Source organism: Limulus polyphemus, unplaced genomic scaffold, assembly GCF_000517525.1.
Source record: "Limulus polyphemus unplaced genomic scaffold, Limulus_polyphemus-2.1.2 Scaffold237, whole genome shotgun sequence".
In the NCBI taxonomy this organism is placed as follows: Eukaryota; Metazoa; Arthropoda; class Merostomata; order Xiphosura; family Limulidae; genus Limulus; species Limulus polyphemus.
This window is the reverse complement of record NW_013665847.1, coordinates 462,026-477,208: the sequence shown is the minus strand read 5'-3', so window position 1 is coordinate 477,208 and position 15,183 is coordinate 462,026. Positions and strand designations below refer to the sequence as shown.

The 15,183-nt window shown below is 35.9% G+C and overlaps 1 protein-coding gene across 2 annotated transcripts in view; it reads left to right on the top strand.

Moving 5' to 3' along the window:
• The window catches only part of LOC106478647 (transmembrane and TPR repeat-containing protein CG4050-like), a 109,536-nt gene that overhangs the window by 26,512 nt on the left and 67,841 nt on the right, over positions 1 to 15,183 (top strand). The window contains exon 1 of one of the 2 annotated variants that reach the window (XM_022382279.1): positions 7,294 to 7,360. The exons of the other annotated variant lie outside the window; for it this stretch is intronic. Within the exon in view, the coding sequence (XP_022237987.1) occupies positions 7,316 to 7,360 (45 nt within the window). The 5' untranslated portion in view covers positions 7,294 to 7,315. Of the gene's footprint in view, positions 1 to 7,293; positions 7,361 to 15,183 lie in introns of those variants that run through there. 2 annotated transcript variants of the gene reach the window in all.

Sequence of the window (15,183 nt, the reverse complement as noted above, 5' to 3'; positions counted from 1 at the left end):
GAATTCAAATGTGCAATGCGCTTGACCAATCAGAGCGCTTAATGCAATTAGCGTCGGTAATCGCCTAATCGGTATTTCAATTTTCATTTAATACTCGGCAGTCTGGCACGTGCTTACTGTCAAGTTGGATGCGTCACCGAAGGCCAAATTACCGTATCTTAGGCCTCGGGAGCAAAATAGTTGTTTCTTCATTTTTCGTTCTATTGTTTCACCCCTTACGATGTCTAAAGAAAAGAGACTGTCATAAACAGCTAAATGTAACTTAAGTGTGATTAATTATGCAAAAGAGCATGGAAACAGAGCTGCCGAAAGATATTTTGGTCCTCCACCAACAGAAAAAATGATTCGTTGCTGGCGCGAACAAGAAGAAGAATTGAAAATGATTAAAAGCGATAAACGCAATTTCCAAGGGGGAAAAAAAAACAAAATGGCAAGATCTCGAAAATAAACTGTACGAATGGGTTGTGGATCAGAGAAGGGAAGGACTATCCGTTTCTACAAATATGATAATTTATAAAGCAAAGAGGATTGCATATGATAATAGTTTAGAAGATTTTACTGGTCATACATCTTGGTGTTATCGGTTCATGAAACGCAAAGGCCTAGTTATGAGAACTAAAACGAAAATTGCCCGATGAGTTTGAGATGAAAATTTGTGCTTTTCACAAGTATATTATACAGTTAAGAAAAAAAAACTCCATTTGAATTGTCTCAAATAGCAAACATGGATGAAACACCTTTAACATTTGATGTTCCATGCAATAGAAACTGATATAAAAGGTACTAAAACTATTACTGTTAAGACAACTGGACACGAAAAAACGCATTATACAGTGGTGCTAGCATGTTGTGCAGATGGAACAAAATTACCACCAATGTTAATTTTTAAAAGACAAACAATGCCCAAAGAACATTTACCCAGCGGTGTCTACGTTCACGTACATGAAAAAGGATGGAAGGATGAAGACGGAACACTACTTTGGTTTGAAAACATTTGGTCGAAACGTCCAGGAGGCTTATTAAAAAAGCCTTCTCTCCTCGTCTGGGATTCCTTTAGAGCTCATAAAACGGAAAAATAAAGGAAAAAGCTAATGAGCTAAAAACACAGCTGGCTGTTATACCCGACAGTTTAACAAGTCAACTGCAACCTCTCGATGTTTCTATTAACAAACCCTTTAAGACTTTAATGAGAGAGGAATAAACAACTGGATGCAGCAGGAAGATTTTACTACGACCCCTACAGGACGAAGGAAGAGACCGACGCTTGCTGAGGTCTGCATGTGGGTGAAACATTCTTTTGAAAACGTAAGAAGTGATATAGTGATTAAGTCATTTAAGAAATGTGGTATCAGTAACGCAATGGATGGTACCGAGGATGGCATTCTCTTTGACAATAATATTGGATCCAACGATTCCTTTCTAAGCGACAGTGAAAGCAATGAAGATTTTGTAGGTTTTGAATCAAACTAAATAAGAGTAAACCTTTTTTTGATTTACGGTATTTTCTTATTTTGATGTTTTGAGCTCTTTTGTGTTTAGAACAATATATACTAATTTTTAAAGTATCAAATTGAACTTTTGTTCAATAAAAATGCGACTGTAGCCTTTTTTCCCCCAAAACTTTGTCTTCAAAATAAGGGTGCGTCTTATATTCCGAAAAATACGGTAGTTATGTATGTGTGTGTGTATGTATATACATATATCCTGGAGTGATTAAACTAACCACAGCGTCAGTGGGAAAATACTTCATTAATAATTATTGATAGAGATCTTTATTAAGATTATATACTATGACATTCATTGGCTAAGTGACTTAGCTGCTGACTTAAACGCTGAAAATTTGGTTTCGATATTTGCTGTAGGCGGATTACAGCCCATTGTGTAGCTTTGTGCTTAACAATCAACCAACCAGCAGACAGACAAGTTATATGTCATTGTCTATACTATGATCTGGCGGTGTAATCTAATCCTCTGCATGTAGAAATTGGTCACATTTTATGGAAAAAATAACTTCACCCACAAAATTCGCTACTGAACAACGAAAACGTCTTTTCCTTTAACTATCTGCACAGAAGAAACACGTTTACGATTCAGTAAGTCGAAACTCCACTCAATTCGTTTCCATTTTGCGCCTTATTTGTAATAAAATAAACCGATGGATTATTGCTTCTTTTAATTTTTTTTCAGCATCACAGCAACTTGAATATACAGTAGACGCCAAATGTATTTTGAATCATAAGTTTTAAAACGACGTAACACCGTCTTTAAGACATATACTTTTAACTAAGTTCCAACAGATGTCTGATGCAGTTTGTCTCTAGTATTGTTCCAAAAGTTTGACCAGTTGATGACGATGGGAAGCTGTGATCTTTCGAAATAAAAACCCCTTCCTCTTCAGATAGTCCTAAATATTTTCTACGTGTTTATGATCTGTACTTGGACGAATCACTCCAAAACGCTAATGCTATACATTTAAAACCAGCTACAAGCCTTCTTTACATTTGGCGTACACAATTACTGATGAATTGTACACCCGCTTGTCTCGAAACCCGTATTCAGACATCATTTCGAAACTGAATGAAGCTGCTTTCATTACTTCCCCTTTTTTTAACCAGTCGTCAAGATCGTATATACTGTTGAGAATTGACAACAAACAAGCGACGTGGAACATTCTTCGGGATAATGTGTAATTTGAGTATTGTATCCTTTATTTAAAAAGAAAAAAAATCGTGCAAAGCATGCTCAATAATCTTCCCAGAGGTGCTCGTTGACATAAGAAGAAATGTGATTGAATTAGAGCCATTCTGAATGTTATAAACAGGTACAAATTTGTCATTTTCCGACAACACTTTCGGCCAACATGAAAGTTTTTTTTAAATGATATTCTTTTGAGTCTTTGATCTCTGGCTGCGATCAAGCATTGCGTATGTTTTACTTAACGATTTTCACATGTTTAGCGGTTTATAGTCTTTTCTGTTTGAAACCAGGTATGCATGTTTGGGCACTCGTAGAAACTATTGATATACTTGTACCAGATGTGTGTTTGTATTTTATATTCATTGAGTAAACTTTAAGAACATACATAGTGATGTCTTGTCACATGTTGAAAAGGTGGTAGTTAAGAGCGAATTTAAGAATCTGAAACCAAGTAAGCATTTACTTTCTATATATATGTATACAGTATATTGTTTAGAGGCAAAGTACTTACACTTCAGCCAGCCAGAATCACTATATCATAATGAGACATACTCAAAGTGAAACCAAGTAGATATTTACTTAATGTTTTTATTATTATTACAGGCACAGTTTTCATCAGATTTCACTAATGATACGTTGTTAGAAGTACGGGCAACATTAGGTAATTATCAATCCGTATAAGTGTACTCCAATTTCATATAATCATCTTGTTTTGAAGCCCAAGTTCTGTTTGAAAGACTGTTGCTTGTGCTGCGAACGGCAAGCTGTTATACGTGTAACGTATTCGAATATTCAGTGTGACGTATGTCAGTAATTTATTGAAGAATTTGTCTGTAATGTTAAAGGTGTGGAAGTTGTTTTTGCGATTCGTGGGGTTGTGGTTGACGCATATGAGTGCGTACGGCATTTTTCAAAATAAGTTTGTCCGCTGTATTAGTCAGCATATACATATAGTTTGCAAGTGTTAACATACAGTACCCTTTATTAAAAGCACAGACCACGTGTAAGACTTGAAAAATGTCGAATTTTTTAATGTTTCTATTTGGCACTGTTAAACAGCAATAAATATTGTGCGAAATTTTTGAATAAAGTATACAGAAAATAGCATTTTGATGCTGTTAATAACTTTTTATTTTCAATTTAATTTCATCCTTTAATGTTAACATGCATTCGTGGCAAAATATCCTCTACAGTTGCATGCAAAATGGGGTAAATATATGAATGAAATGAAGAATGACATTGCAGCTAAGCTTGGTTTTATTATAGTTAGTGCTTTCCGTATAATTTATAATGCAACCTATGATTTATATAGATTGGATTGTGACTTATATGATCATTTTGTATCTTATATGAAAACGATTTTAAATATGCAAATTAGTAAGTCGGGTAACAACCACAGCCGATATAAAGTCGCGGTGGAGCGGAATGCATCACATATTGACATGTTCGTTACGTAGTTAGGGTGGTGCCACTGAAAATTCATTGATTTTAGAAAGAGTATGTAACTGTCTAGCCCTTTCCAATGCAAAATATCCATACACTCAGATCATAAGGATGTGTTCAGTTCAGATCGGGGATATAGAATTACCAAGGCGGTAACATTCTTTATATTAATTGCATTGAACAACAAAGATTATGTATAATCTTGGGGAGCCAGAGCCATTCATAAAGAGACCTGCATGAAGTCTTACCACAGCCGTGGTAAGCAAAGTCCAGCGTTTTGTAACACGTGAGAATACAAAAACGGAAAGCTCAGTAGCAAAAACTGTCTACTTGCCCCAGGCAACAGTACGCAACATAATCAAAAAAGTTATCAGTCTGGAAGAGCGACACAAGTTACTTCCACGACATATCTGTACAACTGTCGCATACCTCAAGCAGCTGGAAATGAAACGGGTATTTGTACTATTCCATACGAAGACGTATGCTGTTCAAGTCGTCATTGGATTTCTGTGCTTTCGGACTGTTGAAACAGGCACTGGGAAACTCTCCTGGTATACTAGATGGCGTTTGGAAAGCCTGCAGAGAAGAGTGTGTGTTTTGAACACGACACCTATACGCCGGAGCCTTTTCCAATTAAAACTAAGGTCTGTTGTTAAATTAGTGCACGACAGGACGAGAAGACATGGTGTGTAACGACGTGGTGTAACTCCAAAATCGTTTTAGTATAATGTGCTCAACCATTGTATATGGCTTGGCATGGCCAGGTGTGTAGGGCGATCGCAATCTGCGGCTCGCGGGTTCGAATCCCCGTCCCACCAAACATGCTCGCCCTTTCAGCCGTGGGGGCGTTATAATGTGACTGTCAATTCCACTATTCGTTAGTAATAGAGTAGCCCAAGAGTTGGCGGTGGGTGATGATGAGTAGCTGCCTTCCCTCTAGTCTTACACTGCAAAATTAGGGACTGCTAGCGCAGATAGCCTTTGCGCGAAATTCAAAACAAACAAAAGCATTGTATATATGTGTGCATCGTGCCTGCATTTTTAGGCACTAAGTGTTTACATAAGCACAACTACAACAACAAAAAGATATAATGTTTGAAAATATCCTGCTTGAAACAAATCCGTTTAGTAAACCATTAGTTCAAATGATATAAAGAACAACAATAATTAAAATGCTACTCAGACATATTCTTGTACTGCCTGCCCTACAGCTTTGTTCTAAAACAAATAATCACTTTATGCTCTTATACGTTCCTCGTTGTATGCATAGAAAGACATACAAAATGTATGTAATTGGTGGGTTCTTTATTTCGTATCGTCATGTGACCTTTTTTACATTTGTGTAGTAATACGATTATAATAAAATAGCAAGCGACAAAAGTACAAACAAACGGAGATTACAAAATCCATCCGCTGTTTTTTTGCCACTTTGATCAAGGCTAAAGCTCATGTTACTTTTAAAATTTGTAGTATATTGACTTGTAGATGAAACCTGTATTCACAGTCCAGTCATTTATTACGTGAAATATACATAATAGATTACCTTTAACTGTACTTTTACCCCTAACCAGTGGTTAATTTATTCCCTCAGTGCATTAAAATTGTTTTATTTATTGCATTACTTGGTATCTTTTGTTGCTCCCAAGGTATTAATAACTGGCTGGAACCTTTATGATCAGCATGCACCAAAAGTTATTTATTGGAGTGCTAAGTTTGACATGCTTTGAGATATTTGAGTTGCGTATAAGTAAAGGAGAACATACTGCATGATCATTTGCACTATATCACCCATTCTGGCTTCGGGCGGGGTTACTAACCGGATTGATAAAAACTGCTGTAAAGAAAGTCAGAAGATTGAATTTTCTAATGCTCGTGCATCTTTCGCGAGGATGGAGCACGTTTTACCATCTCTTATTGTTGGTCGGTGTGACCATACATATTCAAGGGTGCTAGGGGGCATTTCTGAAGTAATGCTTAAAATTCACACACACAAAAAAAACAACACAAAAACATTTTTCTCACTCGCTAGTTCGTCAGGGTTAGTGCCCTTTTCAAAACCTGTATATTTTTGTATGTATTGTGTGATGTTTGATTATAATACGGCTTATCATGGTGTAAACCTCAATGATTTCTTATGAATATGCTAGTGTGATTACACTCATGAGTAAGAACTAATATTTGTTAATGTTTAAAATGTTAAAATACTACTTATTAAAGTAAGCCTCAAAATCTTAACAATTGTACACTAAACCCAGGTCTAAAGATCTTGTAGTTGCAAACACTTGTATTTAGAAAGGCAATAATACTTATTATGTTATATTGTTTATTAACCCCATTTGTTTTGATGATAGTGTCTTTTGAACTCTCTTCAGTGGGCACTCTGTTTTCTTTGTGTCTTGAACTTTCTTAATAACACTTGCAATGGATTCCTGATGGGGAAAACAAAGTCTAATAATGAAGATGAAGGCGGTTGATAAAACACAAAACGTTTTGTTTACAAGGTCACGTACATTGGCAAAACAAAACGCCACTTAAAAACTAGAGTGTGAACATTTAGGAGTATCTAACAGAACCGACCGTCCACAACTTAAACCCAGCCACTCATCCATTCGTTCACATTCTGAAACCACAGGTCATTTAACGTTTTCTCTACCGTTACTGCAGGATCTTCAGACATTGAAGTCTATATTAAAGAAAGCTTACTCATAGCTAAAGACTGCCCGACCCTTAACGACTCGCAAAGTTCTTTGGATCTAAATTTTTTCTAAGTTTCCACACTTAAACTCAACTGTTGTTCCTTGTATCTATAATCCATTGTTTATCCCTCCGTTTACCATTTCTCTTAAATACTAGTGATTATGATATTATAGTTTTAGTTAATAATCATCTTCATAACACGATTTTCAGATTTCGCTGAAGATGGAATGAATGTATTCTGAAACGTTCGAACATTGTAAATAAAATGTTTTGTGTATATATATACTAAGTTTACCGCCGTTAGATAGCGTCGTTGTCGTAGTTTTCTCAACACCCCTTTTACCTGCTTTAATGGACTGGCTCGATCTTGTGACGAATATACGTTGAACGACCTATACGAGTAAAAAGCATACCTTGTACAACTTCTGTATGTGTTCAACGCTGTGATTCGGCACCGTAGAATCAGTAAACAGCGTAGATGGCCCCACGCCAGTCTGCCCGTTCCCCGCGCAAACAAACAAGGGTAAGTTGAATTCTTCCTGCTCAGATTAAGTCGTATTTTTAGATCTTCAAACTCTTGTGGGATTATTACAACGCTTATTAATTTAATTCTTATTTATATTTCAATGAGCTTAATTTTGTAAATATTACATTTAATTTTATATATCGTTGGTGATACTGTTACTTGGATTCAAACGTACTCTAAAATAATAAAACACGTGTCAAATAAAACGGGATAATGTTATTAATACCTGTCTGTACCTTCAAGTATGTGAGTTTGAGTCATGTATCTATCTAGGTATGTATTTCTTACATATTTGCAATGGTCATATTTCCAGCTGGTGGAGTAACCAAAGTGCATTTTAAAGTTAAAACAGGGACTTGTATGAAATTTGTACTTTTCTTATACACATGGTTGAAGCATACATTTTATCTTTTTAATTAAAATTACTCGTTTTTTTTAAGTTAATGTATTTGTACTAAATGTGCAGTTCACATAGGATATTCTGTTTTATGTTGGAACGATTAAAAGTAAAAAAAAACTACCGCAGATGTGAGGTCAAAATCCTCGTTTTTCTTTTAATTTTTGTTACTGGGTGTGTAAAGAACAATCTTGGTAGACTGTGGTTGAGTTGAAGAGGTGTAATATTTACATGCGATGGCCAGACAATACTGTGCATTGGTGTTTTCTTATGAACAAATTATGTAAATGTTTTAGATTACCTTTTTTTTTTTGCTCAAATATATAATTCACTGAATTCGTATTAAGTATGCTGAAATGTAATTACCGAAGCATTTGTATTTCGGTATATAGTAAAATACTCAGATTTGTATTTGTCTGTGATTGCCCTAAAGAGGGTATATTGTTTTTTAAACCATCTGTTATCAACAGATCCCTAGCCACTTATCTGATTCTTATTTTATTTGCTATAAGTTTCATAAGTTTCTTCGTTTTTCTTTTCTTTTTTTTTTAAATTGAAATCAACAAAGGGCAGGATTAATAAATAACTTTGTTAATAACTTTGATTTGCGCTGCTTCCACTAGATGTAGCGAATTTTCATTAACCTTTATTGTTCTCATTATTTAGGTTTTGACCAATAGCAATTTTCAAACTTATATAATGATATTTTAAGTTAGAAAATAGTTTAGCGATTTGGCCAATATGACCTGTGTCCGACAACAGTACGTGTTAAAAGTACTTTTTCAGCATTTTGCTTGTACAATCTAGTTTTAGTACGGTTAGTTTTATTTACAGTACAAAAGAGTTTTGCTAGAGGGCGCTAGATCTACAAGGGACGTTTGAGAGAAGCGACTATGTACTCAGTCGTTGATATTTTGTTTGCTCCTTTTCCTGTTTTTAATACCTCTTACAGCTTGTATCAAGTGTCTATTCATTTTTGTATCAAAGTAAATGTGATGTTATGTTTTTAAATTGAAGGATTGGCCATAAATAAAAAAGATCAGACATTAAATAATGGAAGTAATATATATTTGTATACTGTTATTTCATCAAAAAGAAAACCAGTGATGCCTACTTTTTGTGTTCTTTAGACTAGTTACTCTTAACTACATAACTGTATACTTTATTGAAAATGAGAAGTTCATGAATTTGTTATAATGAGTAAAAATTTCAAGAGTAAAATATAAAGACTTGAAAATTAATAACATAAAACAAATATATGCATTGAACTCTGAAAAAACACCAAACAAACAATTTTTGTGTGTTTGTCAGTAGAGTATTTCTTCCTACTTACTCCCTGTGTTCAGTAGTATTTATTGGAAGAATGTAAACATTCGGATTCCAGTTACTCATGAGAAATATAGTGATGAAGAAAAGAAACACAGAATTCGGATCTTATGGATGTAATCGTATATATTAATATAGATATTAATGTCACATAATATACACAAAACTAAAGATCGAAGAAATATGATAACTTTGCAGTATGAAACGTGACACACACTGTTAAAATGTAAGCATTACAGAATTAGTATGGGGTATTTCCTATCTGTCGTATATATTAATATAGATATTAATGTCACATAAAATGTGTGTGTGTGTCACGTTTCATACTGCAAAGTTATCATATTTCTTCGATCTTTAGTTTTGTGTATACACTGTTAAAATGTAAGTATTACAGAATTAGTATCTAAGCATTGTTGACGCATAGACCTGATCATCCTCTGGAATAGGCTGCTGTGGGATTTTCCACCATTCTCTCATTATGGCTACAGACAGCTGGCGAAGGTTGGCTGGTCGCGGTTGTTTCCTATTGGTGGCATTAGCGAGTCAGTCCGACATATATTTTATTGAACTCGGGTAAGGAGAATATGTGGTCTTGCATTATCTTGATGGAAAATTAACACTTCCGGACTGGCTTGCAGATGGATCAGACGGATGTAACGGTCGTGGACCAATGTGGTGACTCTTTGTCTTCCAGGACATGTCGTGCCCTTCACAGAACTGGTTTCTTTGGACTAGTCCGGGCAACAGGCCGCCTTCAATCATGCTAACAGCAACCAGGCGATCTTCATTAATGAAGCAGGACATTGCCGCATCTTTCACTGTTCATGCGTTAAATACGATCATGTATTTTTTTTAAATGGATATTTATACAGGTTTGTAATAAATTCATTTGGGGAATTTCAATTCAAATGCCTAACGCTGAGTACCTGGCGTTCTTTATAAAATCTCGTGACTTGAGCTCAGGAGTACGACTCGTACAATGAACCAACCTATCTGCTCACCCTTTACCATGTAAATAATATTATACATGTGCCCAATGAGCGGTTAGTGTGAAATATAAACTATTGTGTTTTTATTATGCATCTTTATACTTATGTATTATGCTGGTATTCCACGTATTGCTGAAAACAGTGATTTACTTTTTGGAAGTGTTTTTTATGATGTAGTGGAGTTGTTCACACCATTTTACTGATTGCAGGAGTAACGTAAGAAAAAAAACAGCAGGTTATTCGTAAAAGTGAGAACACGGGGAAAGTCGGCATATTTCTTTGTTCCTTTTGTAACTATGAATCATAGTGCGGACAGAGATGACGCTTGTTCTCGAAGAAAACTTTTTTTTAGTACGATGAAATGTTAATTTCAAATTCCTTCTGTTTCGTTATGACAAACACGTCAAACATTCTGTTTTAGGAGGTGCTTCTGTAATTTTTTATAATACTTATTTCGCTATTGTCTTATCGTTTTATTTATTGCACTTTTCACTTATTGTTGTGAATAATTTTTTTATCACTTAGCAAAAGTGCGAAACTACAAGATATTAACCTTATGCTCTGATCTTCCGGAAGTCGTTGTGGATTCTCTATGTTCAACCCATTACCTAAAATAAAAGTTGGTTATGACAATTTTGAAGTTGTCTTTTAATAGTCGGTAACTATTGTAAAAAAAGACCATCCATGTAGAATGAAGATTAATCTCATATTTAAAAAACAAAAAGAAGGAGAATGAAGATATTAAGAAATACAGACCTATAATCCTGATGTCATATATGTATACTTTTTACAAGAGTTTTACAGTTTAGACCAGTGAGCGTTTTGGATGTCATCCAACCAATAGAACACGTTGAATTCGGAAAAGGATACTCCAGAACTGATTACAAGCCATAAACAGCTAATTGAGAAGTCTGTGCTTCGGTTTTATATACCACAAGAGGGCTTTCGACTTCCTGGAACACAAAGACCTTTTTGTTACGTTAAGGACAATAGGCATCATAGTAAGATATGTTCATATCCTGGAACAGATGCAACAGCCAGAAGACACACACACACATAAAGATGTGTCTGCAATGGTAAAAATAGGAAGAGAAGTTAGACAAGTAGACCATATATCTCACCCAAATTGTTTACAGGAAACCCTGAAATATGTATTTCGAAGTTACACCTGATAGATGGAGAATACGTGATGTTTGCAGACAATGTAACACTTGTTACAATAAGTATTAAAGCTATGTAGGATCAACTGAGCGGTTTAAACTAAGAAAGTTTGAACACAGGACTGAAGTACAACCGGAAAGGTTAATGAATATAACATCAAGTATAGGCAGATACCGTGAGAGCTTGGGAAAGATTGAGATTATATGAGGGGAGTTTATACTCTGTGGTGCCCGAGACGGAAAGCTTAAAGAATGTTGGATCACTTTTGGACTTGTATTACCTGATGATTGTATCAAATGTAGCCATTATATTCAGCAAGCTTGTTTTGTAATGAATATAACATCAACTATAGGCAGATACCGTGAGAGCTTCGGAAAGATTGAGATTATATGAGGGGAGTTTATACTCTGTGGTGCCCGAGACGGAAAGCTTAAAGAATGTTGGATCACTTTTGGACTTGTATTACCTGATGATTGCATCAAATGTAGCCATTATGTTCAGCAAGCTTGTTTTGTACTTCATTGTTATGTGTGCTACCAAGTGTACCATGTACAAGACTTGTTTTCACACAAACATTGCCTAGAGCTACGTCCGTTGCTTAATTTAATGTACTTCTCCCGATGTTTTATATACTTTGTGTTTTCGTACCAGTTGCTTTAATAATATACGTGTGTCACTAACTACTGCAGCTATAATGTTAAGTAAACGCCTTCTGGATCGTATGATATTTCTTTCTACTTTAAAACTAGTATAATGAGTATAGCTAGATCTGTATGCCGTCTTCATCACAGGGTTACAGTTCATTAGAAGAGACTCGAAATACATTTGCTGTCAAATTAGTATCTTTATTGTAACAGCACTTCTTTAAATACAGGATTTATAGAATAACGCAAATGAATTCTAATCGCAGAGATCGAAATCTATAAGTCCACTTGCCTTAGGCCTAACATTAGTTAAGCCTTTATTAATGAAAAAAAAAATTCAAAATTGGTAAAACACACGTCTATAACAAAAACTTTATTATTATTTGCAATGTTTCTGCACGAAACAATTTTGAACACTTTTTCATTATTTTTTCCACGTCTTGCTCTCTTTTGTACTATAAGCCTTTATTAAGTTCGGTCTGTCTATATATATAAAACTCAAAATATCTGTTTGTTTGCTTGTTCGTCCGCCGCGTTTACTGCGCAGGTCACACTTCCCTCAAGTGTGGGTGACCACAACAACAATTTTTCGTTGATATACGCGTCTATCGTCTGCTACCGAACCGCTAATTTTATCGTTAACATATACATTACACTAATAAATTCTACGCAGACATGACATCTTGGGATATGTTTGACTTAACATTTAATTTAGAATACAGTATTATAGGCCTATTTAGTTATAGATCATTAACTATACATCTATTGATACATCATATGTTTAACTCGTACACACACACACACACACACACACACGCGTATTTAGAATTAGAATGTTGTGTGTGGAAAAGTAAACAGTAGGCCTAGCCTATAAAATATAATTATGATGTCCACCATAAAATAGAGTACGTGAAAAGAGTTGTAGGCCTCCTTCGGCCAGGTTTGACCATGGATGAGCATCCCTCCATTGTTAGCTCATGTTGATCGCTCGTCTAGAGCAGTGTCTCTTGTGACTAAGGAGACCGACACGAGAGTGACAGTCCCGAGTAAGCCTGGGCATTCTGATATGGGGGACAGGCTGTTGCCCCCCGCAACTTGCCCCCCCCCCCTCTCCACCTCGATGACGGGGCCAAAGGAACAGCAGTGCTGATACAGTTTGGTGTCAACGCTGTCGCCGGAGCTGCCAGAACGGGGTTGTAATCAACGTCGAACTGCCTTCGGGGCTCCGACTCCGAATTTTCTTCGAGGTTTTCTCCTGAAGCCTTCCATGGTCAGATGCATCCGCAAGGCAGCGGGGGTTTGAAGTCAGGGTTTTCCTTCCCCTAGATGAGCTGCTTTCCAAGGCTGTTGAGCCCCATCTGCCCAGATGCAGCAGTTAGTACCGCCATCATGACCGTTGGGTCGTGTTGACCTCATCCGCTCAATCCGCTGGATCTCTTCCGCCGTTGTTGGTTTGAAATCAGGGTTTAGCCAACTCCCCTAGGTGATCAATGAACCACCGAACCCGTTATAGCGCAGGTCACCCGCTTACGCCCTTTCACTTCAGTGAAAACACCTCCGCCACGAGAAGGCAGTGAATAGGACTTCCTCAGTAGAGGCTTAACAAGCAGGTCTTTTGGGAGCATTTCATGGAGCGCCAGGGACGACTTTACTCATTTCCCAGGACGCCCACCCCCGACCATACTGAGACTTTATGTGAAAAGAGTAAGGCTTACATTATAATACTTATTGTGCAAAATGAGATTAAAGTCAAGTCAGCGAATGTATTTTATTCTACTTGTTTTTTTCTCCGGGTGGTTCGATACCTGGAAGTGGATTTTTTTTCTCGATACATTATAAAGTATAATATTGCATTTTGTTTGTAGTATATTTCATACGTCAATGTGAACACGGTATCACATTCAAATTGAACATGTATATACATACATATTTACATTTGAGGAGGGATGGGGAATAGAGCTAGGCTTATCCTGTTCGCCAGACCGGGTACTCGTACGTGTATAAAATAGTCTAAATATTCTCCATGAGGGCCTATTTATCCTTACCAGTGAAGGAAAAACATCGTTCATAAGGAAGCCCTAATTTGACACAGGGTCGTAGTTTATTTTCAAAAATCAAACCTAAAGTTTGTTGTTTTTTTCATAAATTCACAAAATATTTTTTACCCGTAGAAATATGGAACGAAGAAACAGAGAGTAGTTGTTCGTTTTTTTTTTTCAAAAACCCGGGCAACGTCGGGTAACTCTGTTAGCATTCGATAAAGAGATAAAGCTAACTTCTGGTCGTGTTTTTATTTCTTTCTTTTGCTTTAGTTTATTTGAGAATAAACTTTATTCATTGATAGTATTAAGTACCGTAAACTTATATTATTCTACGACATAACGTTAGACTTTCTAAAAACATTTAAATATGTTGTAAAAAATGTCTATTAAGTATATTTACATTCGCCTTTTGTTTTTTAAGTGCATGCGCACGTGCATTTAGATAGTAAGGTGTGCGGGATTTTCTGGACAGTCAAAAACTGGGTGTTATCATAATAGATTCTGAACTTTTATTTTTTTCTCTAATTATTTAGTAAGTGATTAGTTGTTTTATTCGTAGAGTTCCGACCTAATGCAGGGTCATTCCACCATATTGGTTGATTACGTGAAGGAAATTTATCACTCTTTGTCACGTAAATCTGTCAAATAGGTTGATCATATAAGAGTAAACATACCATTTTCTCAAAGTGTATATTCACGAACAGGATTGACCGAAGTATATTATAGGTATACTTTATATAATAAATGTGCATCAACTGCAGTAAATAAGTGTATTTTAATATAAAACTACCAGGAAGATACGTGGCTTGAATCAGACGAATCATGATTTATAGTAGCCCCTGGTTAGTGGTTATAATATGTTTAACGAGCAGTAAATTAGAAGATTGAATTTTGGGGTCCGTTGATAGAAGTAATTAAAAATACTTGATCAAAACCGTTCCTACCGTAGTTAAGGGTATGCAACTCATGTAAGCGTGTTTAACACATGTTTGTCGGGTGATCACTTTCCATTGAAAAGTTACACCACCATCTGCTGGAAACTTAAAACTTCTATGCATGTCCTTGGGTCTATATGAGTGTTGTTAGGCTATTAAATATTGCACAGATACTTGACTGTTCGACCTTGATGCACGTGTCCAAAACTTGGTTTTAATATTTACATTCATGTACCTTTAATTTTCCAGAAATGAGTGAACAAAAGTCACACACACACACACACACACACACACACACACACACACACACACACACACACAACTAA